General features: G+C 50.8%; 1 protein-coding gene across 4 annotated transcripts in view; it reads right to left on the bottom strand.

Moving 5' to 3' along the window:
• The window catches only part of cbfa2t3 (CBFA2/RUNX1 partner transcriptional co-repressor 3), a 42,201-nt gene that overhangs the window by 11,905 nt on the left and 16,187 nt on the right, over positions 1–14,109 (bottom strand). For all 4 annotated transcript variants that reach the window (XM_029256347.1, XM_029256348.1, XM_029256349.1 and 1 more), the window contains exons 2-4: positions 2,832–2,978; positions 1,316–1,557; positions 981–1,070 (exon numbers count right to left, since the gene is read on the bottom strand). In XM_029256347.1, the coding sequence (XP_029112180.1) occupies positions 981–1,070; positions 1,316–1,557; positions 2,832–2,978 (479 nt within the window). The remainder of the gene's footprint in view (positions 1–980; positions 1,071–1,315; positions 1,558–2,831; positions 2,979–14,109) is intronic.

Raw genomic sequence — 14,109 nt, 5'->3', positions numbered from 1 at the left:
TCTGCCCCGAACCTCCCACATCCACTTTGACGAAAGGCAGGCGTCGAGCATCGAGCGTGGGGGACACGTTTGCTGAGGCCCGCTGCAATCGTCTCGGGACGGTAAGAAATCCGTCTGTGCCGTCTGAACCGATTTCAAACAGAAAATGTGCTTCACGGATGATGGGCAGCAGCCTTCAAAGAGGAGCCTGCAGAGTGTGACCGACACGTGTCTGTACATCAGCAAGAGGCACTCATGTTTTTATGAGCTGTCTGCATGTACCGGTCTGCGCCAGTCCCAAATGCAGCTTCCACAGACCGCACCCATGACTGATAAACAGAGGGTTCTCCTTACAGAGGACTGTGTGTGTGTGTGTGTGTGTGTGTGTGTGTGTGTGTGTGCGTTCGAGTGAACACCAAAACCGGCTATAGTATGTCAGTTATCTATAATCAAAAGCGGGCCCAGCTCCCTGGATCACCTGATCTCTGGACCAACAACCATGTTGCCACGTTGTTTTTTCGGACATTTTTGCACATTTCATCTTTCGAACCAGCTTCTACTCAGTTCATTGCGTCCATGGCACAGGACTGAGGTGTGACACGACAACGGGCTCGGACAGCAGGACAGCGGTCAGCCGCCGCCACGCACCAATATCCGTCAGTGTCTTCTGCTCCCACGTGACACCCCCTTCCCTCCCGCAGGAACTCGGAACAATACCGCGGCCAGATTCAGAGCTCGGCGAAAGTGCCAGTGTTTCTGCAGAAGTGCGAACAACTACCAAATGGATGTTGAAATGCAAATTACCTCCCTGCTGGGGATCTTCACAGTGAGATCCACATGGATGGGCAAATACAAAACACAAAAGCACGGTGGTGATCAGTCTGCAGTTCACTAGCGAGGCTGATTCCCAGCAAGGAGGTGTGCGCGCGGGTAAGAGTGTGTCCGGTGGGGTGTAAGATCTCGACTCAGGAGAAGGGCAGTATGGGGCGTCACCCACTTACCTTGAGGAAAGGAATAACAAAGGGTCGAAGGGGGAAGTTTGTCGCCTCATGGAGCTTGGAGTGAAACTCCTCGATAGTCAGGGTGGAATTCTGGGATGGAGACATGGAGAGACATCAAGGGAGGACAGATACAAAGAAGGAAATATACAGACACCTATGTTAATTGGAGCAGGTATTCACAATGCATGCTTAATTGGTTGGGGGGTTACTACAGAGGAGGAGATCCACTGATGAGTCTGAACCTATGAGCATCATCTTATCATCCGGTTGGTCATCATCTTGGATACTCCCAGCAGAGAAGGGACAGGGGATGGTAGGCCAGAGGGAGGACTCACCACCAGGCCCAGCACCAGGCTACGTACTCTCTCCCCGATCTCGGGGGAGATGTCATTGCCAAACTGCTGCAGCGTCGTGAGGAAGCGCTTGAGCTTGCAGAGTTGCCGGGCGCCGCAGGCAGGGGGCAACTGTTGAGTGGGCAATGAGGCCGTGGAGGACATGGCGGGCCCGTTGCTAAAGCCATTGGGCGTGGAGGGGGCCCCGTTGAGTGCCGTCGGCGAATGGCCACTCCCATTTAGCACTGTGAGGACAGGTAAAGGTGAGTGGGTGGGTTGAGTAATGAACCGACCTGCTCAGCTGACGGTTGATCCAAAGTCCCCCCGGGGTGGATGGTGTAACATACAACGTGCTAGGTGGCTGTAAGCAAACTGGAGCTGACATCCCTTCTGGGAACCCCCCTCAACCCCCCAGCCGTTGCCAATCCATCTCTCCCCACCTCTCCGCCACTCACTGGAGCACAACTATGTGAGGAACTTGTTAAAGGGATGTCAAAAATAGACCGTGTTACTTTTATTCCAATAGCAGGTGTGTTACTAATTTAGACGGTGCACATGTCCACCAGCTGAAAGTGGCTTTTGCAGCGCTCAGGTTGAGACCCCCCGACACCCGCACGCACACACCCAACCCCTGTCACACCCAAACAGGCTTCCTCGCAAGAGTGACTCCAGAATTATTTACTTCTCCCTTTCCACCCCAAAGTTTCTGTATCAAATCAGAAGCGAAACACAACATGAAACCCATTAAATGACACCTTACAGTTGACATTAAATTTTGTGCATTTCAGTCATTTTTTTATGTTGCAGCATCCGTAGGATACCATATTAATAAAGCATCCATTAAGGACACACGTGCCTCACTTCTTAAAAGGCAGGATTTTCTTGGCCGAATCCTTCATGTAAGTGTTTGTAGTTCAGGACAGATTAGCGCATGTGTGTCTCTTCCCATGTGTGTCATATCACATGTGACCTGTGCTGATGCACGTTCATGGACTGCCACGCCAACATGCACACATGTGAGGCAACCATGTGATAACACTTGTGTTCTGGTTCTGGGGTACAGAGCATCCCGCATATGCCTCCAACACAACAGGTGAAACAACACAACTGCACTGGCTATATAGAGAATAACGCGGTACGAGCCCTGCCCCTCGGGAGCAGGGCAGTAGATCTGCACAGGGACAAACTGGACTGGCATAGACCTGCACCTGGAGCTATAGACAACCCCACACACAAACACACACACGAGTCTGCAGGCTTAGTTTATGGTAAAGCCAGCGAATGAAACATTCCAGCACTTCACTCTGAGTAGAGAATTTGGCTTCAACCACAGGTTGGACTTTGCAGTCAGAAAAAAAGTCCATGAGGAGTATGTTTCAGATGCATGTTCTCCAGGCCATTAAGGTGCCTGAAAAATGCTACTTATTTGAAAATAAACACAATGGTATATAGCAAACATCAACATCGGTGATGTGCAGATCAGTGTATTTTACCCAAAAATTCAGTAATGTGGATTTACTTGTGGTGGGTGTGAATGAGGCGTTGCGATTGGCTGCCTGGCTCACTGCAGGGGGCGGTGGCGGCATGGTGGGTGGAGTTGATCTGGGCTGGGTCTTCACATCGGCAGGTGAATCTGGCATCGTTCCCACCTTCTGTCCGGCGCTACCTGCAGGGAAGGTGAGACCTTGTGAGAACACAAAAGTGTCAAGCAAAATCACGCGCTGCTGTGACCTCGACTTCGGGGTCCGAACAGTCAGCTTTCTACTGCAAAACTGGCCTCAGTTTGGTCGCGATGTGGTTGCGGTCAGCATTTACGGTCACGTACTGGGCCATTTGTTTTATCGTAGGAGTGACAGATAATAACGCAATGGTTCCTTCTACTGATCTAGAATCTGGCACCCCAGCCCCTGCCCTGGATGTTCTCTTGTTGTTCCCCTGTTCTTCAGACAGTTGCGTAATGGTCTGGGACAAGTGCAGCTGGTTGCGCTCCTGTCCATCATGGCTGTCCAACTGCGGGCACTCGAGAGGGGACCAAACAAGGTAAGCCTCCCTGCAGGGCATGATCAGGAGGTCCCATGTCCCTCCCAGAAGTGCACCGGGACACCCGTAACACTGCCCACAGCCTTGTTCCCCCGCTTCCATCCTCACAGTGTTAGTGTCATTTTATCCGCAGGCATTCTTGATAGCTTTCTTTTGTGCTCACAGCACTTTACAAAACCGTTGGAAACGTGCCTTGGGGTACCTCCTGATGCCTGCTTTATAGGACTGGGGACAGTAATAATCTCAGAACAAAGCCACACACACACATTGGTGCAGATATTAATGTGCAGAGTTTACCACTGGGCACACGATCTCTTGCACAATTTATGTAGCAGAGCCCTACAGAAGCCATTCAGGTAAAGAACGTTTCTTAAGCACCGACTGCAGTTCTCTGGAGATCTACACGGGTTTTGCAAGCCTTAGTCGTACAGTGTTGCAGTCCTCCTCCCTGCAGGGGGCATCTCACGGACACAGCCAGCCTCCCCATGAAGATGGCAACATAAACCAGCAGCAGGGACGCAGTCCCCATATGGTAATGGACAGAGGGTTAGTGCCACTTTTACACACGGGGTATGAAAATAACTAACGGAACAGGTTTCCAGCCAAGCCCTGGGTAGTAGAGAAGGCAGTAACTGGAGGTGTGGCTTACAGCGATGGGAGTGATAACAGGGCTACAGGGGTTGCAGAGCCGGGTGGGGATAAAGGGGCTACCATGGCTTGGGCAGGACGTTCAGATGTCGAAAGGCAGTTCAGGCACTACAGTCACTGGAACGTTGCGGACAAAGCGGTCCTCGCTGGGACCGGCCACCAAAGCCATGATGGCACATGGCCAACCCAACGTTGGCCCCTGGGCTCCGCTACTGTGTCCGCTCTTCGGACAGCACTTTTTATCTTCGAAGGAAGAAAAACAGCGTTCGCCGCAGCAATGCAGGAAACCTGAACTGCAGAATTTATCACGCTGTGTCACACAAAATGCATTTCCGTTGGGTAAATCAACTCCGGCCCACTTCTGACAAATAGCAAATAAAAGTCTTATAGTTGGGTGGGCGCCCCCGGCGCCCCCCCACCATTAGTGAGCAGGGTCTCCAGCGTAGAGCTTCGTGTTTATGACCTTCTCGGCATTCCGGTTCTTGTGTGGTCCTCAAAGTAAGGAACTCATGGAAGAACATGATGGAGGACTTCATGTACAGAGCACCAGATTCCACATATGGTCACACAACCACCGTACGCGACAGTCTTTAAACAAGTGCCAGCTCCGGACTTCGGCTAGTCAACTGGAGAGCGAAAGGGGCAACGAACAGATCTATACTTCAGTCCATGTCATCTGAGCAGCAGAGTGGCCCACAGGTAGACAGTGCCAGACCACCCGTGCGGGATAAGCATCCAGAACCTTGTTGGTCTATTGCAAAGCAAATTCACCAGGTCTGAACCTGAACCCCAACCACCTGGAGCAAAGCAGAGCCCTTGGACAAAAGGAGACTCATTGGGATTATGACTGGCTGGATGGGAGAGTCTCTGCTCTGATAACCTGGAGGTCGCTGTGAGAGTCCTGAGCCTCCCCTGTAGCGGCCCTGGGAGCGTCGTGGACGCCGTACCTCTGAGATCGAGGGAGGATGTACCAGCAAGGGGCCAGGGATTACGGACAGATGTTTAATCGCTGAAGCTAAAGGATGGGGGGTTGCGGAAACGATTCTAATGCCACCCCATGTCTGCCACTGCTGTGCACCATCTGGAGCCATCTGCATACACTTTGTGCCCCAGGGGGGAGGTCAGTGTTGGCGTGGGGGGACTTCAGGGAGGAGTGGACAGACACAACTGTGAGAATGAACAGGAGGGAGGAGATGAACGACTAGCGGTTAGAAGACAGCAGCTGCCTTCACAGGCTCTCTCACCTAAGCACCTCTTAAAGATCGAGCACGGAGGAATTCCTCCAAACTCTGAAGTGTGCAAACAGTCTCGTTCAAGTCCTTTGGGTTGTGACCTGTTCAGTTCATGGTTCTCCTGCTCCTTCTCCCCCTGCATGACAACAGCTCCATCTGTTCACTCCTCCACCGCCTGTTCTCCCAGTCCACAATGCACCCTCCCAAGAAAGTCTAGGGGTCGTTTGCACTCCCTCTCCCTTTCCCCTGACCCCCCAGACCTGCCCTTGCCTTCAGTCTTTCTTCTCTTTTGCCACACTCTGATCTCACCCCCGCTCCCCCCTCTTTGTAATTCCCCCAGTCTCCAGGAATGCTGTTGTTTTCAATCTCTCCCAGCTGTTCTGGCCTGGTGCCCGGCCGCCAGCCGGCCCACATCTGGTCCCCATCAGCCTGCGGAGGAGGCCGTGCAAACAGAGGCCTTGCATCGAAACATGGGGATTAGCAACCCTCCACATCCCCGCCCCGCCATCCCAGTTCCGGCCCCTCCCCTTACTGTATCTGTCCCGTACCCGACCCACCCACTGCCTATGGTGCACGAAGGGGGTTGGGGTCCTGCTAATGGGATGTGCTCTTTAAAGCCCCTCCCCTCAGCCTCTGATTTTCCAAAGGTGAGTACTGTTTGATTTTTTTCACCAGGAACCAAGATTTTTTCAAAACTGGGAACAAGACCACCCTTTTAGTTCTCACTTTCTGATGGAAAAGAATCCAACCTTGCTGTTCACAGTTTCACATCAGCGTTGTGGTGCACAAGTTCACCCATCTGACCTATTGCCCCCTTCCGCCTCTTCTGAGGGGACAACCATCTATGAAACTGCCATTAGACACCAGACCACATTTTAAAACTGCTGAGCCTTTAAGTTCAGGGTCGGGTGAACTGTGTGTTTGAAAGTTCCCTAGGCCCCTCTGAATCCGTCCTCGCCCCCCCATGTCTCACTGTCGGAGGGACCTGCAAAAGTGAGTGTGGGAGTTCTGGAGTTTTGCGTGTGATTCCGGGTATGACAACGGGAAATTCTGATCCCGCCGGGCCAGGGCCGACTGCAAGCGCAAAAAATGAGACGATTCTGTTGCTTTTGCCTCCAGCTGTGTACGAGCTTACTGGTTGGCTGCCAGGCAGCAGGAGTGCGCTGCCCTGCAGGTGTGAAGAAGGACACCACGTTGACATTCTGTCTCAGGCCTAAAAAAATGTAACTGCTGGTCAAGATTAACATAGCACATCTGGACAATGAATCAGTGCACTGAAAGACACAGTCCAAAAAAAAAAAAAAAAAAAACACAACATTGAGTAGTTTGCCAAATTCAGTTCTGTCCCTCCATGTGTCTAAGCCACCCTGGTGACTACGCCACCACTGCTGTCACTGCAGGGAGCACCCACGGTGGTTTCCAGCATCCAGTGCCCATCTGCCTCCATTCCCGAGAGGGTGTTGGCAGCTAAGTGGTTACATTTCATATATTATTACTTAAAAGAGAAGGGAGGGAGAGAAGAGAGCTTCCTTTTCAGATTCTCCCAGTGGCAGCTAATGAAATCCAGATGTTCCAGAAAGCTGTTCCTCTTGCTTGCCCTTTCCCTTTCTTGCTCTCACTCTCTGGCTCCCAAACCCTGAACCATTCCTAAATAAAGGAAAGTATTTGTGACATTCTGCCATGGCAGGCAGTGCCAAGAACAACTCTCCGGCTCGGCCTGTTGACAGAGCGTTCGGACGGCACCGAGCGCTGGCACCCGTTGGGGGACATGTGCCACGCGTGCACGCGCACACACACACACACACACACACACACACACACACACACACACACACAGAGCTCTGTTCCGCGGTCATGTCTTTGTTCTTTCCAACTTCTAGGGGACTTTCTGGATTACTAAAAACCAGACTCAAAAACGGAAGCAAAACTCAAGTTACAGAGCTGCACTTGCGATGGTGGGTCGGTGCTCAGCGATGCCCGGCAGTTGACGTCTCTCTCCGATGTTTGGCAACTCTGCCCTTCGGTGATGTACTGAGTCAGCGAGGGAACACGGACATCGGTGGTAGCTCCCGCGACGAGCTCACACCTGAGCAGCGATAACTTCCCCGGCCGCCACCTGGGATATGGCAGCACCGCGGGTGTGAGCCATCACTGGCGCAGCTGTTCCAGCCCGATGGGGGAGGGGAGGGGGGTGCCAAGCGAGACGGAGACAGGAAGAAAGATAAAGCGAGCACAACGTGGCAGGAGACAGGGACCTCAAACACCACCAGCACTCTCAGGGGGCAGACAAAATTCGATTCTAATAAGGTTAGAAAAAGCGGCCGCGGCGGAGTGTGTACTTTCTTTGCTCCAATGGGAATGAAGTCATGGCTCCAAAGTAACAACTGCTGCACTTCGCATGACATCATTGCCGCCCCAGTGGAGCTGCGGACAGTAATTTTGCCCAGAAGCGGGGGCGACTGCGGCCCCCCGTCCCCAGGCACCCAGGCGGCGGAGCCAGAGGAACATCGGTCCCCGGCTGGAGCCTATTTACCACAAGCGCTCACACACAAATAACGCTCCCTATCAAAACACCTGCAGCTCCACCGAAAGCCAATTAGCTCATCAAGCTTTTAATTACTCTGTTAATTGCACACAGGCAGCATGAGAGGCGGGCCGGGAATAAGGAGAGGGGACCCTCCCGGGGACTCACCTCCAGCATCCTGACAAACAAAGAGGAACCCAATTGCTGCCACTCTGCTCCAGCAGCAACAAGAACAAGAGGGAGTGGGGGGCCATTGGAGGGATGGGTACAGAACCCATGTGCACCTACAGGTTGCCACAACTAGCCTGATTAAAGAGCCATTCAAATAATTGTGCTCTCTTAAGGGAGAAGAATGGGGCGAGCAAGCGGCCTGTGCACGTGAAGAGAACCTGCTGAGAAGCACTGTGTTTATTTTCCCTGGGTTTTATTTACTTTGTTTGGCATACAGCGTGCTCCCCTGTCTTGCTCTCCCTCCCTCTAGTCCTGCTTCCTGTCACTGAGATGCTCCTCTGCCTCCTGGAAGCACAGCGGCGAGGAGGGTATCCAGGAAGCAACACCGTGGCCAGGGTTTCCTGTGTGGCAGGTGTGCGTTGGGTCCGGACAGCTGCCGCCCTCCTGGCTCACCTGGTCTCCCGGTACAGTGCCACGCTCTGCTTGTTTGCTCGACCTACCCTCAGAGAGCCCCTATGTCTTTTTATGCTGCTCTTGTCAGGATACACATGGTGAGAGGGGCAACGCTCAAAGTGAGGGGCATGGCAGAATGAAGGCGTCTCAGTCCAACATCCCTCATCACACCCCCCCCCCATCTGATGCACTCTTTACACCCAGGCGGTCTGGTGTGCTCTTAACCCTATCTGCTGGGGTTTGATCCCTTCCGGTAACTTTCCCCAGCTTCATTTCCAATGAGCTACCGTGTGGTTTGGGCCTCTTTCTGACAGCAGCTATCCTCTCGCTGCATGGGGAACCTGGACATGGGGGGTGGCGTTGTTCAGGAAGCACACTGATGGCAGTGCGAGTGGGGTCATGTGACAAGTTAAACAGAAGCTCGACAGGTTCCTCCCGCAGCACTCCGTTTAGCTCGGAGCCGCCGACAACCGCTGAAGAAATAAATAATGGAATCGGCCTGCGGGACGTCGCTATGACGCCAACCGGCCGCCGTTGGTACCCTGGCTATTTTCTCCTCTAAAAAGGCTCGGAATTAGCAGTCCCAAACATAGGCTTATGATTGGCAGCGTAATTTGTGCAGATGACGGGGGCCGACTGAGGCGAACCAGCACCATTAACACTGGGGGTTTGCCGGTCCGCGGTGGAGACTGAACAGGTTGCTGGGGAATAAATGATAAGGATGTTTCAACCTGCCTGTGTGAGACTGTCATGGCTCCTGGAGTGTGAAGCCATGTCTTGCCGTTCGTACCCTGCACCTCACTGCTCTGAAGCGCTCTGCTCCCTCCTTCTGCCATGCCTGTCTGCGGCTCTCCCTCCCTGCGTCATTCTGACTCATCCAGGCCCACAAAAACCAAGTCAGTATTTTTCTTTTCGCAAATATTTCCTCTGAAATCGCTGTCCAAGTGTCTCCCTCACAGTTTATAGTGTGACACACAGTTAAGGACTTAGATGAAGTCCATTTTTAGTGTCCACCTCACAGCGGTGCAGTCTGGACACCCACATCTGACTTGCCCTATAGGAAAAGTGCATAGGTTTCCAATGTTCCCAAATGTCCTTTTATTTGTAAGTCACATCCAACGGTCCTTTTTTGTCTGGTCAAGAACCGGCGGACGCAGGACAGGATGGACTGTCACAAAGACACTTCGACAGAGGAAGGGTCATCTTTTCATCTGAACAGGATCTGTTTGAAACATGTGAGGAGACCCATGAGAACATGGGGAGAACGCGCAGTCCCCACGCAAGCCGATCTGCGGCTGCATTCGAACCAACAACCCAATACCCCTTTCCTTATATAACTTATAAAATTTATAGCAGTTCCTTTCCAAAGTAAAAATCCCAGCCATGTTGCGGTAATTTTGAGACGCTTTCTTTCAGGCAGAGTATAAAGCAGACCTGAAAAACAGAAAGGAGCCACATGGCACTGAAACTCAGTTTAAAAAGGACACCGAGTGTTTGCGTTTCTGTTCCTGTGAGATAACGAACGGCGCTTAATTTCACAAACCTGCCCAAAGACAGGATCCTCGCACAGCTGCTCGCTTCCTCCCACTTTCCCGCAGATCATTCCGCATGCTTTTAGACCAGGTACGAGGAAGAGTGCTGCGCTTAGTTATTTCAGGTTTGTGCCATAAAGTCAGCAGCCGACGTCTGCAGATCCTCTCTTGCTGTGGCATCCCAATGGTCAAGGAAGCCGCCATCATCTTTACACATAAACTCCTCCTCAGTTTCTTAGCCAACACTTTTATTCACTTACAGAGCTGGGCAGCATTTCAAGTTAGGAACTATGCTCTAGGATGGTGCAGCAGGCCAAGGCTGGGACTTGAACCAACAACCTTAGGAGTGCTGGACAGTGATTGTGTGTTTGGCCTAATGCTTATTGTACCTTCCACCTTGGCCTGGTGTCCATTGGAAGGCTCACCCCTGCTGCCAGATGTGGTTGTTGAGCTCCTCGTTGGGACACCTTTTGGACAAAGTAGAGGAGGTGGGATGGTGGTGAGTTTGCTGAAAACACCACATGTCTGAGTGTGAAGGTTAGTGGACATTTATGTCTTGTGTTGGGTTGACACCTGGGTGTGGCCAGGGCTTTGTTTTAATACTTCCCTCCTGAAAATCTGTCTCCACAAACTCTAAACACATCTGTGTTCGCGTGGTAACACCTACATCAGCAGGTCTACACCAGCTCCTGACCTTATACTCAGAGTACCATGGTAACATGGTGATGAAAAGTTCTCCTGCCCCACAGACCCCAGTAGCGGGTCTCACTGAAAACCAAAGACACAGTGGCTACTTGTACAAATAGGGGGATGTGACCGTATGTTGCGTCATATCCAAGCCCGTGTAGCTGGGGGGGGAATTCATTTTGGCTTCTGCTTGACTTATTTGGAAACCAAGCTTGAAATCAACAACTCATTTTGGTTATTTCTCTGTTCCTGCTGCGAAATTTACCCCCTAGTCCCCGACCGTAATGTACGGTAATGTTACAAAGCCAGGTGCATCGTGTTTGATTTTTACTCATATTCTGTGACGGAAGGCCTGACTCCCATGCTGGACAAAGAGTGTTTTTAATATTTTTATAGAGCTGGGTTCACGTGAAACTGACACGCTTTCCATTATTCATGTGTCGTCATTGTTGGACGGATCTATAAATAGGCTGACATACAGCTACACGCGGTTCGAGACACGCAGATGGTGGAGGTGAGCAGGAGAGAACAGCTGGCTCTTGACTCTGTGAACGCCTGTGTCTTTGTGTGTGTCGTCCCGGCAGAAGGGTGCTGTGGCTTTAAGCGCACCCAGGTCTGCCGCGTAGGCCGAGCACGTCTCAGCTCCTTCGCTGCTGCTGGCCATGTGTTTCTCATTTGGCCAGATGTTTGGAGACCAGCTAACATCTACACCCCCAGCACACAAACACACACCGCCTCCCCGGCAAGGGGAGCTGACCATGTCACGGTAACGTCAAACACATGTGCAGGAAACTGAAGCCTCCGCACTCCAGCAGTTAGTGGAGGGATCGCGGAGTACATAGAGACACGAACGGGCACTCAAACAGAATTCAGCATGGGTCTGATCAGCCGGTCATCCTGTGATTGAACCGGAAGGTTCTGCACTTAATTCCTTCAAGACAACACTACCGTCCTGGTAACTGATCAAAGACATACGCTTGGGTCGTGTCCCTGAGGCCAGTTGAGTGTCAGAAGTGAATTTAAAAATGCAATCAACTTCAAAAGCATGCCGTAGGATTACCATAGTACGTATATCCATCCATCCATCCATCCATCTATCCATCCATCCAGCTTCAGTAACTGTTTATTCAGTTCAGGGACGTGGTGCTCCAGAGTCTATCCTGGAGGCACAGGGTGTGATGTAGGTACACCCCGAACAGAAAGCCAGTCCATCATAGGTCAAACATACACACTCATTCACTCACATGCGCACACATACAAAGGGCAGTTTACAGTTACCAGTGATTCATGTGTTTACCATGTCCTACCATAGTACAATGAATACAATAATGAAACACACTTTTGCCAAGAAACTGACCACCATGGACAGTCATTCCCTGCCTGTATCTGGAAGTGATTCAGTCAGGGCTCTCTGATGGCCTGCTATCCTTTATATCTCTCACACACACGCACACACACATATGTCCCATTCCCTAATCATAGGGATTTTTCTGAGGTTACATATTGTCCTTAGCTTGGCTTTTCAGTTCTTCTCACATAAACAAAATGGGCTGCAACTCTCCTTGGACATCCCCCCCCCAATCCCCCAGCCCCGCAAAAAATCATTTTCTCTGTCTGAAATGAATTTCCTCACACCGGGAATTTAACTGGAATCTGAGTGCTTTCTTTGGCTGCTAATGTTGCGATAATCTGGACACCCGCGGCTCTTATTAAGGCCCACACAAATAAACAAATGGAACAGCGGGGGTGCTGGAGACCCTCGGCGCTGAGGGTGAGCCGTCCACGCGACGCGTCTCTGGGCGGGGCATTGTGCATAATTGCTCAGCGGCGTTAACGTGCCGTGGTGTGTTAGGAATTAGGTTCACTTGGTAATCTGCCAGGGGGTGCGGTGGCGCAGCAGGTTTGGCCGGGTCCTGCTGTCTGGCAGGTCTGGGATTCGCGTCCCGCTTGGGGTGCCTTGCGACAAACTGGCGGCCCGCCCTGGGTGTGTCCCCTCCCTCTCTGGCCTTGCACCCTGTATTGCTGGGTTAGGCTCTGGTTTGCTGCAACCCCCCTTGGGACAAGCGGTTTCAGCCACTGTGTGTGTTAGTGAACAGAACCCTTGGACCAGTGCTGGCAATGTCACAGGGTGTGTCGGTCATAAAGCAAGGACACAAACACACTCACATGCAGGGACAGAAAGTCTCAAAAAGACCAAGTTTCAGACTTAGCAGCACATGTCAACAGGTCACTATCATCCTATAGTGACAATGACCTATGTGTCTGACTTTTGAGCTGAACTGACCTAACGTGTAGCATGTATTTCACATGTTGGGAACACCCATATGTGGTTAAAGCCCAAGGAAGCCCCCAGATCACTGAGGAAGTGTCACATCTCTATTCCTGCTTCCCCCCCATGTACATTACACCTGTGCTTCAACCTATTTACTGCAATAAAACAACAAAGTGATGGGACCCCCAAGCTGTTGGGACCCAGATAAGGGTCCGGCTAGGAACAAGACCATGGCAGCATCTCAGCTCCTGGTGGAAGAAAGTTCCCTATCCTCACTCTCTTACTCCTGGTGAAGACCACCACTGTCATGGCTCCTGCTGGGGGTCACCCCACACAGGCCAGTACCCAACTGGGGATACACCTGTCCTACAAACCTACTAGCCTGTGTTACTGTAGTAACTGTAGTAATCCCCACATTTGTACTACTTAGACCACTGTTCATTACTTATACCACTACTACAACTGATATTAGTATTCCCTGTCATACAGACACATCTCTTTACTACTGCAGCAATTATCCCACCCCCTTCTGTAGTACCCTCGATCGAGGTACTTGCTATGAAATAATACCGTAAAAATGACCCGGCTGTATAAATAGGTAAATCACTGTAAGCAGCTTAACGTACAATAGAAACCCAAGAAACTGTAAGTTGCTTTTGAAAAAAAAGTGTCAGTTAAATGAATAAAATCATAATAAATAATTACCATATTGCAAACATATTTCACTCTTCATTACTGTAGTAATTGCCACAATTATAGTACTTATGCTGTTTTTCACTGCCATACCCCTCTATCTCTGTTCTAGTCTTACTACTATTTACTGTCATACAGATACTGCACTCCTTGTTACTGCAAAAATCACATTTTTCCCACATTTCACTACTGTTCACTATCTTACAGACCAATCACTGCATTGCTCTTGTAATTACCATATTACACTACTCTTCCCTGTGATGTTAATGTAACACTGTACCATTCTATCAATTACCACTTCTATACTACTGATGCTACTATTCACTGCCAAACTCCCATATACCTTTAAATTTACCTTTATCCATCTATCAGACCCTTTTATCTTCCACTGCTGTAGAAATGACCATATTCTTTCTAGTTTACCGTCACATAGATATTACTGCTTTGTTACTGTAAAAGCTGCCACATGTATAGTACTTAGACTGCCATTCACTGTCATACCCCATATCTGTGCATTCCTGTAATAATACTGCATTCTTACTACT

This window comes from Scleropages formosus, chromosome 11, assembly GCF_900964775.1.
Source record: "Scleropages formosus chromosome 11, fSclFor1.1, whole genome shotgun sequence".
Classification (NCBI taxonomy): Eukaryota; Metazoa; Chordata; class Actinopteri; order Osteoglossiformes; family Osteoglossidae; genus Scleropages; species Scleropages formosus.
This window is presented reverse-complemented; position numbering and strand designations above follow the sequence as displayed.